The sequence below is a fragment of the Necator americanus genome, chromosome IV (genome assembly GCF_031761385.1).
Source record: "Necator americanus strain Aroian chromosome IV, whole genome shotgun sequence".
Lineage (NCBI taxonomy): Eukaryota > Metazoa > Nematoda > Chromadorea > Rhabditida > Ancylostomatidae > Necator > Necator americanus.
In genome coordinates this window covers 15,819,608-15,841,182 of record NC_087374.1, presented here as the reverse complement: position 1 = coordinate 15,841,182, position 21,575 = coordinate 15,819,608, and the positions used below count along the sequence as shown (strand labels likewise).

The window sequence follows — 21,575 nt, the reverse complement described above, 5'->3', positions numbered from 1 at the left end:
CAAAGATCTCTTACATTTGTTTGTAAATAAAACTTCTCATAATTCAGTTCTTAAGCTGTTTTAAAGTGAATACTTTGCAGTTAAGTTAAGTGAATACTTCGAAGTTAAGATCGAATTTAAGGGCAAGATGCCCGTTCCAGGAGTTTTAGTAAAGATAAGTAGCGCTTCTCTGGCTACATCTAGCTGACAAAAGTACCAGTTGAGCACACTTTTGCAATCAAACAACCTTCAGGCAAAAGGTCAGACGCATTTTTGGTAACCAAAGTGGTGAAAGCTGCACAAAAATGAACGATAAAGAATAAAGGATAGAGTATCTGGCGTTGATCAATCGCGTTTGAGGTTTACGAACGTGTAGCTGGCCTATACAATGAATTGTGGTGGCTAGCCGATGTGTTAAGTCAGTGTTTTTATTCTCCTAGACAAGTCTGGTATCCTAATTTATAAGGTAAAGCCTGGTAATTTATCGATCCCGAAGGGATGGAAGGCTTGGTGAGCACAAGGGCAGATTCGAACCTCCGGTCGATCGCGCAGGAAGCGAAACTTCTAACCGCTACACTACACCCGCCCCAAAAATGAACGATAGGACATAAAAAGGAATAAAGAAATGAATTGAGTCCATAATTTTCAAGAGCGGACCGTACAAAACCCACCGATATTGATCTCACAAGTGGGACCTTCCCATCCCGGCAAGCACCTGCATTTGAATCTTCCCAATTTCAATGGAATGCAGTCAGCTCCATTGTGGCATGGATTTGCCGAGGAGCATATATCTTCGATCTCAGCACAGTCTGCGCCGGAGAAACCAGTTCTGAAGAACAGAAATATACCGAGAAAGAATAAACTGTTAGCGAAATCAAAAAAAAGCAGGATCAATGAAATACGTATCAGTCGAACAGAATTACTCGGACCCACCTGCACAAGCACTTTGTTGTATTAGGACCTGGTAGATCATGACATACCCCACCATTGGGACAAGATACGCCAATACATTCATCAACTCCAAATTGACAGCGGGTCCCAGTGAAATCTAACAAGAAACAATCACTGGACAGCACTACTTCCAACTCTTGGACATTCCCTTTTCTGGTTGATATCGTTTTTCGCTTTCGAAAGTAGAGAACAAGATAGAAAAATAGATTTAAAATAAGTGCTCCGTGAAACACTTCAAAACTTTCGAACTCACTTTGAGGACAAATGCATCTAAATGTCCCAGCGATCGCCTCACAGGAACCACCATTGAAGCACGGTTTTGACTCACAAACTGGTTCATTCAGCTCACATCGTTCTCCAACAAATCCTGGACGGCACTCACACACCGCGCGATGATCTCGTACCACGCATTCAGCCTATCAACGCTTGTTAATTTTAGCCAACAAAATTGCTAATGCATGGCCGTTGAATGCGACATGGAAAGGAATATGTGGGTTTAATGAATTGAAAATCAAGGATGGAGCCCAAAGAGTGGGCAAATTTAAATATTTGAGATAATGCAGAAATTGCAAGTTAGGATGATGGCGAAAACAAAACGGGTTTTGCAATACATAATAGTAGCTTTTGATAGTTTTCTATTATATGTTAAACATGCATCCGCAGTCTCGTTTCTGCCGACAATAAAAGTTGACTCTAACATAAAAGTTTATATTGACTCCTCATCATAGTTCAGAGCACATATTTCTACTGAGTAATTTGAAAAAAAAGCGGAAAGGAGGTTCCGCATCGTGATCAAATGTTACCTTGTTCTCACATTGCTTCGCACTGCAGACTACAGCTTCACATGCTGATTCTGCAGCTTGACCTTCGTTGCTCGTGGCTGTCTCGTTGGAACATTGTAGACATCTAAACACAAGATCCTTAATTCAAAACGCGTTATTCCGGAGGCTCCCTATCACCTCTGCTGTCCCAAAGCTGGCTGGTAATGATGCAGCGGACATTGAGAGCACGGCTCTAGCCCAGATAAACTAAACGTTCCTGCTTGGCAAGGCTGTTTACATTGTGAAGGACCACCCGAGCCAAGTCTAGCAGTATAAGTGCCGGATGGACAAGCCGTACATTTCTTGAATCCACCTAGAAAATCGCTACCATTTCACTATACAAAAAAACTCATTAATGTGAATCCTGTCTACCAGCACTGGGTGGTCCCGAGAACGTATGACGAGGACAAAGCTGGCACGGTACTAGACCGGTCGCACTGTACATCCCATTGCCACACACAGCTGAAAAGAAAATATACAAAAAAGAGTAAAGAAACTGACGTGGCACTTCGAAAAATCTAATGAAGAGGCTTTTAATTGATTTTCTTGAGCTGTAGCCAAGATTGGTACTGATCGTCTTTATTAAACAACAGCTAACGTTTCGGGGTTATCTGTTGTTTAATAAAGACGATCAATACCAATCTTCACCCCACACGGTCCACACCGTAGAATAGGTCATCCAAATTCCGAAGTAGAGGTAGAAGTTAGTATATTCTCCTACGAGTCCGAGATCACAGCAAGCAGAACACTAGAGGCGTTTTGGATAACCGTCAAAAGTCCAAAAATGAACAAGAAGGATGACTGCATTGCTATCCCCATATCAAGACCTATGTGGGTTTTGATCTTTTGGGGCGGGCCATGAGGTCCCTATATAAAACCCTTGTGACTCGTAGTTGTGGTACGTGGTGGTCTGTTGCGTTACCAAGTCTAGCTAATGGGGCAAGCACTAGCCAATGTGTTGCTGTTTGAGTTTCTCTACCGTTTGAGTGCTTTCTGTAGGGCGAAAAAGCGCTTGAGAGGATAAATCACTAATGGGTTTGATTTTTCCAGGTTCGTACGAAGGCGATAACGTCGAAACGCTAACTGTTGTTTAATAAAGACGATCAATACCAATCTTGGCTACAGCTCAAGAAAATCAATTAAAAACTACGTTTCAACATGCCGAGATTCAAAGACAGTCAAACATGAGCAATACTAATGAAGAAGATTTGAAAGAAATCAGATTTTGGACCACGTCTAGATCCCAAGCACAAACATACAGCATGACCAATGCATTCGCATCAGCGAAGAGTTAGAGCCGTAACTCAGCAATTTTTGATATACGATGTGAATTGCGAGTTCAAAAGCAGGGAGCACCTCACTCGTTGACTTCACCAACTCCCGTTTACCTAGACGAGCGTCAATGTCCTCTCTAAGCTTCTTCTTGAGTTTTTCTTCGCTGAAGCATATCCTCTGAAGTTATAAGAATCCGGATATTCATGATCTTCAGGGATAATGGTGATGGGACCAGTGGAAATCAATTAAGATCAAACGGATAGAAAATAACCACAGGAAATTTTGAACATTCCATCAAGTTGAAGTTTAACACTCAGCCAATCAAATACATGTAGTACGCTAGTAAAGTACAAATAAAATAATAATGCAGGGCGTCTTGCAGTTTTGTAGTAAGATGGGTGGGTAAAAGCAAAAACAGAAAATCTAACTTAGGCAACTTTTTCGAGAAAGAGCTCCATCGTATTGCGTATACGTGCCCTCAGGGCATGCTTTGCAGGCTAATTGTCCAGGTTCATCCTGGTACGATCCAAGTGGACATCGTACACAAGTGTTATTCACATTCACAGATCCAACAGGGCATGGCACTGTAAAGTCCGATATCGCGTTACTGCATTCTACTTATTTCAAACGTTTATTTATCGCTGTCAAGGAGAACATTTAACTCACAACACTCTGGTAGTTGATCATTGCCCTGTCGTAAAACCTCACCATCAATACACCCAAATCCTTGCGTTATGGTTGATCTGGGACATTTATTACACTAATGATCTAGGATGATAATAAAGAACAGAGCCTGGGTCTTTTCTTCGATTAGTCAACGCAGTCTACAAGGATACCTACTTGGAAGCGGTCAGTTGAGGACAGCCGATGCCTTGAGATGGGATTGACTCACCGCTTAGGGCAAGAAGGCTGCGTATTGGAGTCGTAGCACCTAAAAATGAGTGATGCATAGCAGTCAGTTTGATGGAAACAACATCAAAAGAATAGGCATACCTGGTATCCTTAGATCAAATATCGTCCTAAGCGTGAGTCCACACAGATCGTAGAAGACATTTTGAAGGACAGTGGGAAGAATTTGGACGGTGTAGTTGCCGCTGATCTAAGCGGGAAAAATTCATTACAAGACAAGTAAAACCAGATTGGTCTGCGACATAAATTTTCTAGTGGAAATTTGAACCACGAAAAAAAAAGTAAAATGTGACCGTCATTGAAAACTGAGACATGAAAAAAAAGAAATATTGCATACAGTTCCTTTTTCATTGGTAAATTCTGCATCCAAGAAGCGCACAAACACCTGCACCGAACTAGAGCACCGTTGACTTAGCACTTCGTCTAACGAATCAAAGGAAGCAGCAGCGAGAGTTGCGTAGCCCTAAAAGTGTATAGTTACGTCTTGGTCAGTTCCTACAGCTTACTTCATGTAAAGAAACGAACAAAATGAAAAATTAGCTCCAGCTACCTTTAGACAATGCTCTGGAGCAGGTGATGAGCTGGGATAACTTACAGCCACGTTCAACTCATATCGTGCCGGTTCTCTTGCTTAAACGTATTCGGTGACTTCTTTGAAAGAAGAGTACGTACATAGTAATAGGAGAAGGAAATACAGACTGCTTTGATGTAGCACTTACAAATAAGGACACAGGCTGGAGCATTTCCTGAAGGGGACCAGCTTCCCGATTCGCAACTGAATTCTTTCGCAACCTGAAGACAACGCTTACGTCTCCTTTTCCAAGACTCAAGCTTTTCTCAGAGTTTTTCAAAAGGCTAAGACTCGCAAACGCACCTTATCAATATCGACAAATCTGTATCCTTTCTCGCAAGCCACAGTGCAAGCCATTATATCATCTTTCTTCGTGCATGTCTTCACAACGTGCTCTGCAGTAGACAGAGACTCAGCTGAGCATGGTTCGGCTAGAAGAATCTCACTCGCAGTAGTTATTCATCAAAGGTGTAGACTCATACTCACAAACATAAGCAACTTGGAATTTGCACTGATTTCGGTTTGCCAGGGCGTCAGTAGCAGTAACTTCAATTTCAACAAAATCTCCTATTTCCAGAACAGCTTCGGAAGGAGTAAATATCACCTATAAAGTAAGAGAACTGCAAAAACCACTCAAGGGTTCACTGCCAGGAATTATGTAAACCGGATTAATAATACCTCAGTGATATTAATAATAGAAGAGTAAACAAGTGGAAAAAATCTATTCTTTTACATGCTAATACTAAATACTAACAATAAAAAACCGAAAATGAAAAAGGAGGAGAAACCAAAGGAAATGAAGGAACTTCCCTTTACTAAAGAAAAGCAAAAGGAAATACAAAAGCTAGACGACCACTGAAATGTTGGAGTCCTTTCTAATCCTACCCGCAGCAATTCATGAAAAAAAATCAGGTATACCTCAGTGATATTCGACACATCCTGGATAACCATAGGAACAGTAGTAAGATTAAATATAGCCCGCATAGATGGCTCATACGCCGATAGACCGTAAGAATCTGGACATTTCATCACAGGAGGAATCGTATCTAAAATATTATAGCCGTAGACTCTTGTCGACCCGAAGAACTCTTTAATAAACAAAGTCTCCTATCAAAAACAAGTGTTAGAGAAAGAAAAGGAACAAATATAATGGGGTAAAGATCAAGTTTTTATAGTTATTTAATATAAAATTGATAAAAACTGCAGTTACCAGGAATTTTTAGTTTCACTACACAATCCGCGGCATTGCCTGCATCATCAAAAACGGTATATACAACATCAATATCTGAGCTGATTAGACGTCCTGGTGTGAATCCAGACGGCTCCACTCGCATATGTGCTACCTGAACATAGGCTGACAAAAATAGGCGGAAGAAAAAGAAGTCAAAGAAGATATTGACGCTACTATTTTTCAAAAACGAAATCGTACTAAGCATACAAACAAGAAAACAGGAGAAACTGTTAGTCATTTCGTATTTCCAACTACAGATACTCCATAGAAGATTTTTTTTCAATTCTTTATTTTGTGCAAGGACATGTATTTCCACTCTAAAACATTTGAATAATGAGAGGTGCTCTAAAAGCTTTATGAAGCTGAATAACGAGGCACTTGCACCCCAAAGATAGAAAAATCAAGGATAAAAACATTACGTGTCCTTACCCTTCCGCTGTTATCCTCAGCTTTAGGTTCCTCGTACTGAATCGGCTTGATTTGCCCATTCTCGTCTGTTTCGGCAAATATGGGACTTGTAGGACAGTTGAGAAACGATGGTGGCTCCGCATCTATGCACTGCGGCACTGAACCATTCCAGCCAACCTAAACACTATTTTTTGTTTGACACACTTCAGATGAAGCCATAGATATTAGGAGAAGCTGAACCAACTCACCTGGAGATGAGCTGGAACCTCATGGGAAACTGTCATAGGCGCTAGACATCCTAGTAGATCGAATCGAATGCAAGGATTTCCTTCATATTCTGCTACTCCTAGCAGAATGTAGCGCGCACGTAAAGAAGGTGTCAATTCGAACTGATGCATTGCGTTGTGATTTCCAGACGGTGTTTCGAATTCCTGAACACCACTGAATTTCTTCTAAAGAAGAAAACCGTATCGATAGCTCGTCGGCTCACCCACCACAGGATAAGTATCGTAATTGTGGCTGAATTGGGTCTTATAGAACAACTGCATCTTAGTTACATGACCTCTCAGGTATCCACTTCCAGCAACCCCCGCCATGCGAAGCGTGGTTAAGGTATAAATTCTTCAAACCATTTATTAAAAACTTTCAAAAAAAAACGATAGTCGTTCGTAGTTCGTTAAAACAACGCAAAAAAGGTGTTCTTCTCGAAAAAAAAAACCGGGTAGTAACAAACCTCTGCAGATCCACGCTGAGGAAAATAAAGGCATCTTTGGATCCACACCAGCCAGTTGAAGACAGCCTTGCCTTCAAAGTATAATGCTATTACCGAAGTGTTTTAAGGTATAGTTTAGATACGAAAGTGTTCAAGCATAAGAACATGTGTAGTGAACCATACTCAAAAACAACAAAACACTCATCAGAAAATTGTCGCTTTGATAGCAATATAATGAATATAATTAACATTTGCAATTTTAAATCGGACCTTGTGCGGCTCGTAGCCCCAGTTAGTGCTATCCGAGTTGTCTGCGAACGCTCCATCCGGAATGAACCCAGAGGAGATGCCTACGTCTTCGCTGAGCACGCAAGCTGCCCCCAAACTGCACTGTATAGATGATGATGGAAATGGACGAAATCCTACAAGAAATTTGCCGATAAATCAAGCGGAAACCGATCAGTATGCAAAAAATAGAGGAAAGAGGACCTGGTCTATTGCATGAGAATTTCGCTACTGCTCCTTCTTCGACGCTATCTAACTCTATTGAGCCATCGTCGGGAAACCCTGGATCTACACAGACTGGTCCTGAAAAGATTTAGACTAATCAGCCAAACTACTCTGGAAATAATCTGTAATTTCCTGAAAACTAACCCTCGCAACGAAGATCTCCAAGGTCCCATGAGGCATCCACTCCACATTTGACGCTTTGGTCACCAGCCGAGGATTTACCTACGAGCGAATAGGGTGGACGACAAGTAAAGATGAGAGTAGACCCAACCTTTAAAAAAGGAAGTTTGGTGCATTATAAACGAAGATATAGTTCTGATTCCCCATACATTGGGGAAGACAAAAATACGAAAAGTTGGGAACAAGCGTATTAGATTAAAAATAATATGAAAGACGTGAACGATATAATAGACTTTAGCTACTTAGAAGCATCAAAATGCAAGCGAAAAATCATCAAAGTCACCAAAAATTTGTGGGTATTTCAAGAATTGCAAAGAAAAAACAACTAGGAGGTTAGGAGAAGACTTTGGAAATGCATATCAAGACTCCTGAAAACGTCTGCTTTGATCCAGTTATTACCTTGTAACTTTTATGATCGCCTTCGTAAATAGCACCAGCCAACACCGGCGGCGGTCCACAATCCACAAACGGGCAATCAACCGCTGGTCCAGACAGCCAGTATTCGCGTCCATCTGACTGAGGGTCGAATACGCATTCGCGGAATGAAGACAAAGGAGAGGTTCGAGCTAAACAGCAAATCAAAGGCATCACCCCACGAATCTGGGATGGTACGGGTTTCAGGCGGGTGATGCTTATAGGGGGACTTAGATTGTGGGAAGGGGGTGATTTCGAGATGAGTGATGAGTGTAGACGGACGGCCCCGGAACTTTCTTACGACGGCTTCTGTTGCAATACGCAACCCTTGCGCGGAGCCCTCGCCTGCGATTTTTCCGAATGGGTTTTCGACGAGTCGCAGGAGGGAGGGCGCACGAGTGGCGCGCTGCAATAGAGGACGTCGTAAGAAACAGCGCTCTGGGGTCGTCCGTTCATACTGATACTCTCATATTCATACAGCGAGAGATGAATGGAATCACCCTCTTCCCCACAATCTACGTCCCCGTATAGGCATTACCCGTCTGAAACCCGTACCATACCAGATTCGTGAAGTGATGCCTTTAAATTAAATTTTTCAACACGGAAGCAAAGGTAAACCCAAGACGCTGGAAAGAGTTGTTCGCAAAACTGACTTCATTATAGTGGTTGGCAAGCGATTTGAAGAGCGAGAAGAAGTAAACACCAAACTTGAAAGAGACAAAAATACTGATTCCAAAGATGAATTATTCTCACCTGGCCTATTTTGCTGGGTACAAACAATAGAAACGTTCTGCCCATAACCAATAGTGCTATTCTCAGGCGATACAAATAAGCCAATCGCTGAATTGTTCTTCAGCCCCTGGCAAGTAGCCGCTGAAACAGATAAAGCAAACATTCTGCAAAGCAAAGTAAATACATCCCATCCTGAAATCCCGAGCAATTGAACTGTAGGAGTTGATGAAAACATATTACTGTGAAAAACATACGCAGACAGTACGGTGCCGTCCCATTCCATGATCCGTCAGACAGACACTGTAAGAAATCTGGTCCCATCATCTGAAAGTTGGAGTTTTTAGCATAACTCCATAGAAGCACACGTGAGTAAGCATTCATTTGATTAGCAACTATTTCTTTGGCAATAGGCAATAGAAAGACAAAAACTAACTTGGTAGCCAAAATTGCACTGGAACTGAACCACCACGGGATAGTTAAACCTTTTCAAAGTGCTCAGCAATTTCCCATTATCGGGAGAGTGGATAAATGGGCATGATCGCGGAATGCACGTTTTGTTGAACCTATAAATCGAGAAATTCAAACAACGAAAACAGAGACTGACCCACCAAAAAGCAGATATTTTTAGAACAGGAACTACTTACTTGATTACGTCCATTGGATGCTCTCCTGTTTCACCTTCTTCCAAAAATACTTCTTGCTGGCCGTTTTCAACAAATAGGTCAAATCCTTCACGACACGCACACTAAAACTTCATGGAATAAAGACGAAAATAAAAGACGGATAGAATTAAAGAAAGTGGGAGCATTCAATTAGACGTTATTCAGAGAAAGGAAGGAAAGGAAAGGAAAGTTCCTCGAAAGTAGACATCTACGATTCCAAGTGCAATATCTTACAGCAATTTTACTGAAACTAGGAACTGAAGATCAACAAAACATAAAGCCAGGCATTCTCAAAAGTATGTAGTTGAAGAAATAAATATATTCTGAAGGAAGAAAAATCATCGCTAGACAGAGAAGCTCTAGAATAGGACAAACCTTGTAGGAACCTTGTTTGTTCACACAAATCTGATCGCAGTGCCCATTTTCAGTCATGCATTCATTCACATCCGAGCAGGAGGATTTCTGACAGCCTAACAGTTCTACCTGAACAGATCATTCAATGCTACACATAAGTGAATTTGGAATCCATGGAGCTACGGAAAAACGACACTTTCACACACTTTCATACATGCTTCATTCTTGAACGACACCACAGTAATCTCAACGATACGGGATTCAATGGTGTACGGTAGGTCGAAAACGTCACTTCCTGAAGTTGACCCGCTATTTACGGGGAACTCCTTAAAAGAAATAAAAATTATGGAAATAGTAGATTTGTATTATAGATAGATATAGTTTTAATCATTACATTCTTGCCATCAATCGATAACTCTCTCAGAGATTTGGTTTCCTCTTCGCTGTATCGAATGTGGATGGAGGTGACTTCTCCTTTAGTCGTCTTTTCAAACCTCAAATCTTCTCATCTTTGCTGCTGCATTAATTAACAAACAGCACACTTTGAAAGTAGACTACCTGATCTTTTCGATAACTTTGGCGACTGTAAAGTGTAGCGTGATTGATTTCTGAGCGTCCGATTTACTGGCGCACCAGCCAGACGTTGAAAACGCAGAAGGCAATATAGATTCAGATGACGCCATCAGAGTCGAGATCGGCAAAACCGATGGAGTCGGACACACTAAAAACAATGTAATTCTAAGAAGCGAATTTCCAGAACAACTTAGAATTAGACACACCTAAGTGCGGTTGGAATCCATCCAAGCACTGACACATGTATCCTCCTGGTAAGTTCACACATCTAGTGGATGCGTCTTGGCACTGAGCCAATCCCTCCTCGCATTCGTCAACATCACGACATGAAGGGACGGTAGAGAGAGTCTGATTTGCCAAACACTTCACCTGTAATCGCGAAATCCATTACTACAAATCCATTTCGCAGTGGAAAATTACGGCGCAGACCTCCTCAGGCCCATCTACGTGGAAGCCAGCATCACAGTGTACCCTGGCCACATCACCGAACTGGAATGGCTGAGGAAGACTTAAACGTCCGTTGCTAATCCGTGGGATAAAAGAACAGGTTAATTCTGCAATTACTGAATACAAGTGAATGACTGATAAAGCTTATTATTAATGGTGAACTGACGAATAGTAACCATACATGATAAAAAATACAATCTAAATAAAACTGGACGCTCTAAATTACTGTATCATTAATTGTTATACCACTACCTGCTCGCAATTGTTTAAGGGAATAAACTGAAGTGGAATCGACGATGCAAGAAACCAAGTTTCTTACTTGTGCACTTTGGCTGCTCGAAAGACCATTGCCCGCCCGATTTGCACAACAGAGTAGCAGCACCTTCGCGTCGATATCCTGGCCGGCAATCGAAACGAAATACAGTACCGTAACCTGTTCCATCACCAAATTCAAGATGGCGATCTCCATTTGCGAACGTTGGTAGGGCTGGGCACACAGCCGCTGGAAAATGACATTTGATAAAGTGAGTCAAAAAAAGTGTTGACAAACTGTGTGTCATGCAAAAGAAAATACCGCAAACAAAAATGACAAAAAGCCAACCTCTGCAGCTTGGTGCTGTACTCCAGTTGCCGTCGATACCGCAACGAATCTCTTCTATGGTGTTAGTGCTGGCAAAGGCAAATCCTTCATAACATGAATACTTTGCGATTCCACCAAAAGAAACGTTCGAGGCTGATTCTGCGAACCCGTTTGCAATTTGTGGTACAGCAGAGCAGTAGACCGCTGAATTAATTTTTTTCTAACCATTTTCACCACGAAAAGAAAACGGAAAGGAGGAAGAATAGCGGGCATGATGTCTCTGAGAAGAGTGACCCTAACTAATTCGACATCGAAAAAACCAAACGACAGAAAAAAAGCTCACGTTGACAATTAGGCAGTACATCTTCTGTCCACTTGCCACCAAGTTTGCAGCTCACGTCAAAGGTTCGTCCACGTCCGGATGCAAATTCAAATCCAGGCGGACAAGATACGGTCACCTGAAGCAAAACCTCCATAAATGTTATAACGATGACAAAATGTCTCTGTGGGCCAGGGTATTATTGAGACGCGTCAAAACCAAATTACAAAACTAGATGGCTTGGAAACTGGATAAAATGAATTTAATAGGTAGGATGTTGGTGGAAAAAAGTAACATTCCAATTTAGCTGATGACACTTCATATTTACCTACGCATTCCTCATAAAAGAGCAAGCTATTATATTTTGATTCGGTGTGCCAGATAGCTGTTAACTAACGGTTGTCACCTTATTCAAGTACTGTGGTTTAGTGGCTTTGTTTCGAATTTTTGCTTCGACTTCATCAAACATTATCTGAAGGAAAATCACGGCACTATTTTCTACCACTAAAATCAACTTTAAATTATCCAGCTATTAGCACCACACCTGGTCCATTATTAGAACCATTCATCTGTAAAACCAAACAACAAATTGCTGAGGATCTCCAACAATACTAATTCTTTCTCATTTGGAAAAAAAGAGCAATGTCAATACGCTTATTTTCGATCTCAGATAAAGTTGTTTCTTAATGTAAGGAAAATGCTTGAGCTCACCTTAGAACCGTAAGTCGTAGCTTTTGTTGACAGTGCAACTAGTGGTGGGGTTTTCAACACTGGGCAATCTGAAAACAGGCACAGGAAAATGTAATGATGAAATTTCACTCAAAAATGATGAGAAGACGATTTGAAAAGGAGTGATAGAGGACACAGGACACATATGTGTTTGAAACACACACTTATAAATTTGAACACGTAGGGTAGGGTTACGATACTGTCCAAAATGTTGCAAGACATACTCAGCGAAAATGTGAGGTTAAATCCCATCGCTTGCCTCACAGCGTTAGTCTGCATGACGAGTTGGGCTCTTCCAAGCCGTGAAACCAACTGTTGTGGAGGACGTTGGTCGTTATTAAAGCCAGATCCTTCGTGAAGAGCTCGTCCTTTCGCTGAACCTTCGAACACCTAGAAGCAGTATATTGAAAAAAAAAACAAGAGGAATCAACAAAATTACTAAACCAATCGTACCTTAATGTAATCGTCAGCAGCGATGTCAAATTTGTTGAAATGCATGCTAATTGGTTGATCAGAGTGTCCATCAGGCAATTCCATGGTGTATGTGCATTGCACTCCAGGTGGATATTGTACTCGGGTACTCCCAGGGGACAACAAATTGCCCCACGACTGCTGTAGTACAACGTCACAACCTAAAGCAATAAAAAGTATCTCCGGTCAACTGATCTTTACACGAATATCAAAGGTCACAAAGTCCTTTGTATAAACGCCTAACTTACGAGCTGCAAAGTTGAAAAGAAAGCTAGTCTGACTTTCCAAAATCGTAGTTCAATGTTATTATTTTTCAAAACTTAAACAAATACAAACTTTCGCGGCAAAGACTAAGGTTGTCTAAAGTGGTGAGTTGCTCGAATAGGTTATGTGAAAGTGCGAAAAATACCTATGAATTACGAGAAAACACTAAAAAAAGTGTTTTAGCACAAACTCGAGTAATATATTTCTGAATATCCAAAAAAGTTGTGAAGGATTCGCATGTCAACAGTAGACCTGCACAATGAAACTCACAATCAGCAAACGCAAAACAGATAAATGAAAAATGCACGAAATTTTTAGCGATGATAATTACAATCGCGAAAAAATAGAAATAAAACAAACCTCGTTTGTAACCTATTGAGAATCCACGTCCCTGTCCTTTGACGTTAGATAAGAAGTAGACATAGAGACTGCTCTGTGTGCTCACAAGGTAGTCAGCGATAGAGCTATTTCCGGAAAGCCTAGAAAAACGTGAGGGCGTTCGAAGCAGCAAAAGGAGTACTTGTTGACATTTTAGATGTTTGCCTTCTTGTAAATTAGAACTCTTGATGAACAAAAGAACACAGGAAATGTTATAACAGTAAAGACGATAGGACATTAATAAATAGTTTTGTTCTAACCGTTCAATTAATGGAGAATTTCTAAAAAAAAAAAAGAACACCACTCCAGCGGCCTTTTTCAATGACGAAAAAGCAGAAGCAAAAACCCTCTAAGACATGGTCATTAGGAAATGTGGGAGACTACTTCTGAAATTACTTGAAATGTCACATGTGAGTGGCAAATCGCCTGGCAGATTTCAAGCGTAATTCTAAAGATAGATGAAAAGTAGACGTAGATGAGTTCAAACGCAATCATCAGTAAGAACCACGAGTGCTGTACTCCTCGAGAACTCTATTCGACCCCGATAAGCGGTAAACCGCACAAGAACTACTTGATAGCTGTTGTTAACAAGTTGTCAGATTATTTCTTTTGACACTGTTTTGAGGTAGTAGGTGGAAGAGCTGAAGTGACCAAAAAGGCAAATCTTAAGAGTAGTGACGCGCGCAAATCTTGATAGGTCGTTTATTACCTTGCCAAGACGGCTGATGTTGGGGAAGGACCGTCATAGATCAAAACAGCATCGTCGGAAGAGAGTGAGATGTCCTCGATCTGAACCAGTAGCGTGAATAATTATGTTTTTTGTTCCTTCTTCTCTTGCTGCTTCAAATAGGAAGCTCAGGACTAAGCTTACATTTAGAGTGATGAGCTGCTGCTTCGGTGCTTGAACTATCCAGACACATTCAGTGCCGGATGGATACTCCGATGGGTAATGTGGGGACGAAAACGTCTGTCCATAAGCCTGCGCTGTCAACAAACCCCCACACGAGAAAGGAACTGGAATGCTGCACATGTCGGAAAAGTTTTAAAAAAATATAGAAGGATGAAAACGCGAGATAAAAATATATACTTGAGCCGAACAATATATTTTGAAAAATTGTGTAATTCAAAAAAAAAATCAAACGACGATCACTAGAACACCAGAGTAGAATTTGCATGCTTCCACTTCTTTTAAGGCCCCTTAATTTTTAACGTCCGTCTTTTTTAAGGTCTAATGTCACGATGCATATCCCACTTTTGAGATTCTTTCCTCAAAGTCAACGAATTTCTACCCGCCTATACATGCGAGGCTCCCCAAACAGGTAAGTGCATGCGTCGCTTTTTCCCCACATACTTCTCACAATACTACGAATACGAAACAGTTAGCAGAAAAAATGGAACGGGCACATAAAAAATTAGCGTCTGACGATAAATTTGCTGCATGCTTACTTCTTTCAACAGTTAATTTGTAAAATTCCCTTTTGAAGTTCAAGTAAAATGTCTTATCCATAAGCTCAATTTAAAAAAAAAAAACTTCACTTGCTCTCCAATGCGCCTGAAATCCACGCGCTTGCACAGCAGCATCACTTCTAAATCGGACGATAATCATGTTTGTCGAAGATATCAAGTCGAATTTCTCACTTCTAGTGCCAGAAAGCGTAGCGATCACTAAACATTAGTGATAATAGTAAGGTATACAAGTAGTTTACAACTTTGGATTCAATTTAATATGAAAAGAACTACGTATTTCTGGACTTACCAGTTGTGCTATTTTCGGCGGGACCACCATCAAGTACAGTGACTATATCGAAAAATTCTTCCGTTTCGAAGTAGTCGAAAGTAAGCTGGAAACAACATCGCATGCTTTGCCGATATTTGCGCTTACAAACACTTCAAAAAGTTTGTGTGGACATCAAAAGCCGGGTAGACCTCTTCACAGTGCAGGAATTATTGCAAGTGTCAAAACATTCATACTTCCACTTTAGAGCTGTACATAATGTCAAGAAAGAGATGCAAGAATGACAATTATGATATACTTATAAAGATGTCACCTGAATTCGACTACTAATCGGTGCCTCGATCACCCATCGGCAGTTGGAGTTCCCTTTGTATGAAGCTGGATAATTAGGAGTCGAAAATTTGCCAGACTCGCCCTTTTCATATTGCAAACATGCCAGATCGACATGGGATGCTGAAATGGAGAACAGAAATTACTATTAGACTAGAGGAGATTTTCGAAACGAGGTAACTCAATCCTCCCCCATGTAAACTTCTCTGTTTCGAAAATCTTTGAGGATCTGGAAGTCCATAGATGACCCGCAATGCGAACATTTATAGCCCTACTCGAGGAAAAATCCTTTAAGGTTTTGTGCCTAAGCGAATCACAGCAAACGCGGAAAACCACAAAGGGACTGACCCGGACAATTCAGCTCATCGCTGAAATCGCCGCAATCGTTTACACCGTTGCATCGTCGTGACTCCGGGACGCATCCACCAATGGCACAGAAAAAAGAACCTAAACGTGGAGAATCTAAATGTGCGTTTACTGATGTGAAAAATAAAAAAAATAAAATAAAGGATACGGGGTTGGCCCGAAACAGAAGATTACATTAATAAGACATCGCTCAATGTTCTGAATCTCAATGTTCCTGAAGCTTTAATAGCTAGCTTTAGCTTCCAATGGTAGATTTTTAAGAGAGATTTGTTTTTATTCGCAGTTTAGTTCTAATTTCTACTCGCTGCTGAAAAGGATGAGGTAAATCTTCACGAATGGCACCATTAAGAGTCGCTCGTAAGAGTAATCGTATATTTCTGTGTCGCTGCTTGAGTGCACTCCAGTAATAATCTATGCATTCGTATGCACTCTAATAGTGCTAAACCGATACGTTTGAATTTGTCGTGATTAGATCCTGATTGTATCACTATGTTCTTGTTGCTGCATCTAAGCACATCAAATTTCCGACGTTAGCAGAAGCGTCGATGTGGCCATAAGCGCTGTCATGCGCTCGAAGTCTCATCGTCACAGAAGGAGGACTCGCTGCGGTTTTGGTTTCTCAATGTCTCACTAAGTCAAAGTCAGTCAAGTTATGCAAACCACCAGCAAGCCAGAAGGAATTAAGCCTCCGTATCGTATATAAAGGTTAAGCTGGTTGCTATTGTCTAGAAATAATATCTAGAAATGCAAAGCTTCTAACACAACTTTTTTTTTCTTTTCTGCGAGTGACCCTAAAATCCATGCTCTTCACCATCTACAGACAGAATTACGATGTTTGGTACTATTCTCAGTTCGGGTTTTAGGCCAATCCCGTATTTTTCATTTGTTTTGAGTGTTCTGGTTTACCTTTTACACAAGCAGGTATTTCGCAGATAAACGGCCGTAGAATATTGCACCGTTCAAGACTCCATTCCAGTTGAGTTCTCGACACTGTTGCCTGAATTTCAGATTCTCTACTGTACTCAATACCGTTAATTTTCTGTATTCGTACATTTCTAATTGGATTTAGCGAGAATCTTCCTCTCAGGGTTTTGTCGTTCACAACTCTCTATTACCAGTTTAGATCAGCTTACCATGGCGCAGCTTCCGGATTTGTAGTCGGGTTCGGAATCCTTCCAAAAGCCGACGTATCTGCTAGCAGGTATGCCATCGCTCCAGACGAAGACGGCATCATCTTCTTGTTGTTGAGAAACTAGACCTATAAATACCTATAAACTGAGGACGGTCAGATACGCTTTGTTTGGACGAATTATATTTGTAATTCCAAGATATCTACATCCACGTAGTGGTGTGAGAGTCAAACGAAGCGAGTGCTGTTCACTGGTCGTAAACACTCTTCTGAGTCAGTAAAATTAACGACAGAATCGAACTGTGCTACTACTGTAATATGGCGTGTACATCGGCTGTGTTACTATTGTAATAGCGTGTACTGATCCGATCTGTACAGCTTTAATCCGTGGATCCTCTAAGATTGATGCTTAGGTCTTAGGGTCCCGAGAAGAAACCCATCTATCACTTAAAGGCATCACCCCACGAATTTGAGGTGGTACGGATTTCAGGTGGAGTATTCGTATACGGGATCGTAGATTAAGGAGAGGGGGTGATTCCGTCCATTTCTTCCTAATTGCCGTAAAAAACGGCCTGGAAGATACGGCTTCGAGCGTTCCGGCGCGCTATTTTCTGCAACGAGTTCGATTGGAGCGCACAGCCTTGTACACGCACTGTATCTTCCAGGCCATTTTTTACGGCATATAGGAAGAAATTGACAGAATCACCCACCTCTCCATAATCCACTATGTCGTCTACGAATACTGCACCTGAAATCCGTACCAGCTCAGATTCGTGGGGTGATGCCTTTAAGAATGGTTTTTGTGCTCTGTGGAGGTTTCTGCGCCGTTGCGCTTTAGCCATTGCACGCCATGTCACACTAATAGCACAGTTCGATTCTGTCGCCTCCGAATGCCATCCCTCCCACCCAACTACATTTAAACTCAGTGAAGTCCTTACTGGCAACATACACCACTGCAGCCTGCGATGGTCCCAACCGCCACCATCACAGCGCCGCCTCGAGCGCAGCCTCTTACGTAACTGCTCCGTGTTGTGTTGATCTCACTATAGATAGAGAATGTAAGTGCTCACCTATCCAAGCTTCTTGTTGCATGGATTTGCCTGGCCTAGAGAGAAGAGATGCAACAAATTTGTTCTCGCGCGGTGTTTCGATTCGTGCTAGATTAGCGCCATACCTGAAGCACAATTTGACTCAAAGGTCAGAGATCAAATGTGCAACATTGCAGTTGTATCACAAAGTGAGATTTATAGCTTTCTTCAGGACATATTGTCCGCATAACTGTTAACATTGAAAACGACATGAATCACGGTGTAGTTGTGTAGCACTTGCGCTCAAAGGGGCACAGTGGAGATAGCGGTTGGAATCGAGGTGAGATCGAAACAATCAACGTTGGTAGCAGGAGTCCTCGCTCGATCCTTACCGCACCGCTTCGAGTGCAACCGCTTACGCAACTGCACCGTTCATGCCTTTTTAACTCTACATAGAATTCTCTTGAATTAAAATTAATACCTCGAACAGGTGTGCAACGCCTGTGGCCAGCTTTTCTCCAGGTGATACGTTTTGAAGCATTTTTGACTCAGTCGATTCCATCCTTCTGGACATTGCAACTCAATATCGGAGAGCACTGACGATTGTTGCAATTGTTTTGATGAGCATAAGGACTCCTGAAAAAACTGCATTTTGCGAAAAGTGCTTGTCGTGTGGAGACACTGTGCTTAATGCCATTTAGATGACTAGTGAAATTATGGGATAATGGATTTCGGATGATTATGCAAATTTCATGATTTTGGAAGATCCTCGATATCTTGTTTCTCCTTCCACCTGGTCAAAACTAGTGTGCGCTGGTGCCTCACCGTGAGGTGTTGGTATTTTCCAGTTTATTCAGTGACTTACAGGTAGCGCTGCAGAGCTATAGTCGAGTGAAAACGAAATGAATCACGAGAGTAGTTGTGGTGCATTTGCGTACGCGAACGACGCGGTGGAGGAAGCAGTTGGAACCGAGTTGGGACCGTCGCAAACTGCAGCGATGGGTGGTGTCAGCAAGGGTTCACCACGTTCCTAGCCGCTACGCTTCACCGAAGCGTCTCGAGAGAAGCCGCATACGCAATTGCGTACGTGCTTCATGCCCTTTTGACCCTACTATAAAATTATGTTTCGCAATTTGTGATGCACAAACCTTAACCTGACCTCACTTTTATTTTCATACCTTTCTTTTATACTATGTGTCTTTTCTCAGTTGGTTGGATTGTACTCCAGGTAGATTTTAACATAGTCCTACTTGATGTTAATTATACACAGTAAAATCAACGCTTACAAATTTCAACTTTTATTCCGTTAACTTCTATTGCGTACAAATTGTTCAAAAATAAATGAATTCTGCGAGTTGTGCGGTTCAATGTAGTTTTCAGTTCTCAACCTCGTTCTTCGGTAAACGTTATTCTTCCTCAGTTTTGCTACGAATTCAACTACATTGGATTCGTTGGTGTTAATACACTATGCGCATGGATCCACCCCTTTTTGCTTCTGTTCCCTCATTCGCCCATATATCCTATCATCTACTGGTTTTTCCTCATATCACCTGGGCCTCTGAGCTTACTTCTGCAGTTGCTTATGGCATAAATGATAACTAACATAATGACTGTAAATGTATGTACAAACAGTGGGTCCCGGGTCACCGTGTGCTCATTTGGTTGAGACAGTAAATGAGGAGGAAAGGTGGTGTGCAGAATGGAGAAATAGGGTGAAGTTGTGTGAGTCGTTGCGGACGCGTCGCGGTTGCGCATGGGAACGTTAACGCTAGTGCCCATACGTGCTTCTTGATGGAACATTTATTTTTCTCTTTTCTGTTGATCTGCGAAAGATCTTTTTTAGTTTAGTTTTTCTAGACGGAAAATCTTCTTGTCTTTCTACAAGATTCGTCATAAAACAGAGAAGAAGAACCTACCGATACTAGTGCCAGAGCGAGGACCACCGTCCTAGCTCTTGGTAACATCGTCGTGGGTCGCGTGACCCGTCTTCAGCACACCTGAATAGAAATCGAACTGAGTTCAAGTCAACGCCAAAACAGCGTATTAGTAACGAATGAGGAGCGTTCGTATGTGGAAAATCGTATCAAAAAGCAATCAATAATTAGGTGAACATGTTCTCGTAGTTTCTTTTCGTGACAATGTTAGTAATACTATGAACTCGTAATTTTCGATCGAAAATTGTACAGTTTCCGGACTGAGCTTTTAATAATCATTTAATTTTATTAGCGAAGGAAGATTTAGGACGAACTCAAAATCCTTTCATAGTGCATTGTCGGAGTGGAGCTATTTTTAGTCCGATTACGGCAAATTCTGAACAAAATATGGGTTAGGAGAATCCACGAGGATGTTAGTTACACAGAACCGTTATCCATACAGAGATCTACACAGTCATTATGTGGGACAAACAAACCGTTCCCGTTCTTCTTTATGATCTGATCACTGTTCGCGCGTGTTCAATCCATCCAGGAATCCGGAAAAACCATGAACGATAGAGCCATAACTTCATATTGCAAATGGGATGTAATAGCTACGGATAAATTTTATAAAGTGCGCTCTGTAGCACATAAAAGTGTTTCTTTAGAAAAAAAAGTGTGTTTGTTCAACAATGAGTTCAGAAATTTTCTTCCAACGCCAGAATTGGTGTGATATATAGAGTTTTCGCACTCTAGTTGTTACAAAAATAACTTATAAAAAGGTTAAAGTGGTAGGAAACCCAAATAGCAGTGCAGTAAAATACCATTGCAAATGAAAAACGAAATTTCCCGCAACCAATTTCCACGAATGAATGACTGAGTATGTGAACACTAGTAAGTAGCGACTTTCGTTGATTAAGAATGTTACAAGAGTACCTAGACATGTAATTTTTTAGGCTCACAATGATGCTGCATCCACCGTCAATAAAACTATTGGGAATGCAATTTTGAAATTAAAAATTTTAATTTTGTTAAAAAAATTCAAACTTAATGTAAATCGAATTTAAATTAAACAAAACTCAAATTTAAACGCAATAATTTAAAAAAACTGGTCTTTTTGTAAAAGCTTTTCAGAGTTCAAAATAAGCTAGACGGATAGATCTCGTCATTACGAATCCACTGATGTTCACTTGTAGTGATATACAGCAAAATGGATCAAGCTGCGGAGAAAAAAACGCGGATCCACACCTTTTTCGTTTTCTTTCGAAGAACTGCCGTGGTTATTGTAGAGATAGAGAAAGAGGAAGAGAGAAAGAAAGAAAGAAAAAACATTTTACCAGGTATTTCGTAGCTGCTGAGTGAAAGAACTACAGTTGTAAATCCTAGCATACCCTGAACGATCAAGGAGGAAGCAAATTCGTTTACAGGCAGGATCGCAAGGATTTAAGATAGCGTGAAGTTGAAAAAAAAACATATTTTTTGTCATCGCTTTCCGAAAAACTCAATGAAGAAGTCACTAAAAGAGCTGTGAGCTGATCCATACGATATCCATACGACGGAATCAATTCAGATTGTTCCACGACTTTACGAAAGTTACCTAAACT

The 21,575-nt window shown here is 41.1% G+C and overlaps 1 protein-coding gene across 2 annotated transcripts; it reads right to left on the bottom strand.

Annotated features, from left to right (window-relative positions):
* Positions 1–179: 179 nt before the first annotated feature.
* RB195_001434 (uncharacterized protein) lies at positions 180–20,022 on the bottom strand (the record flags this gene model as incomplete). Of its 2 annotated transcripts, XM_064198202.1 has the most annotated exons (55): positions 180–274; positions 651–808; positions 913–1,027; positions 1,184–1,346; positions 1,734–1,836; positions 1,890–2,064; positions 2,124–2,213; positions 3,455–3,610; positions 3,693–3,769; positions 3,867–3,957; positions 4,020–4,125; positions 4,273–4,398; positions 4,486–4,565; positions 4,655–4,727; positions 4,810–4,937; positions 4,993–5,110; positions 5,425–5,552; positions 5,717–5,849; positions 6,167–6,322; positions 6,394–6,576; positions 6,640–6,766; positions 6,879–6,949; positions 7,128–7,279; positions 7,347–7,445; positions 7,512–7,638; positions 7,947–8,113; positions 8,715–8,834; positions 8,948–9,017; positions 9,127–9,256; positions 9,338–9,438; positions 9,731–9,838; positions 9,916–10,035; positions 10,104–10,203; positions 10,268–10,430; positions 10,489–10,651; positions 10,712–10,836; positions 11,049–11,231; positions 11,331–11,513; positions 11,653–11,767; positions 12,035–12,100; positions 12,340–12,407; positions 12,522–12,747; positions 12,811–12,989; positions 13,453–13,571; positions 14,180–14,259; positions 14,342–14,484; positions 15,007–15,135; positions 15,227–15,311; positions 15,519–15,658; positions 15,884–15,982; positions 16,808–16,940; positions 17,035–17,159; positions 18,101–18,204; positions 18,540–18,694; positions 19,975–20,022. In XM_064198202.1, 55 exons carry the CDS (start codon positions 20,020–20,022, stop codon positions 180–182), a joined length of 6,777 nt encoding a protein of 2,258 aa, XP_064054083.1. The 2 variants fall into 2 exon arrangements, with proteins under 2 accessions (XP_064054083.1, XP_064054084.1); XM_064198203.1 differs by lacking the exons at positions 180–274; positions 12,035–12,100 and having other exon boundaries at positions 625–808; positions 12,582–12,747; positions 16,808–16,898.
* Between the last annotated feature and the right edge of the window lie 1,553 nt (positions 20,023–21,575).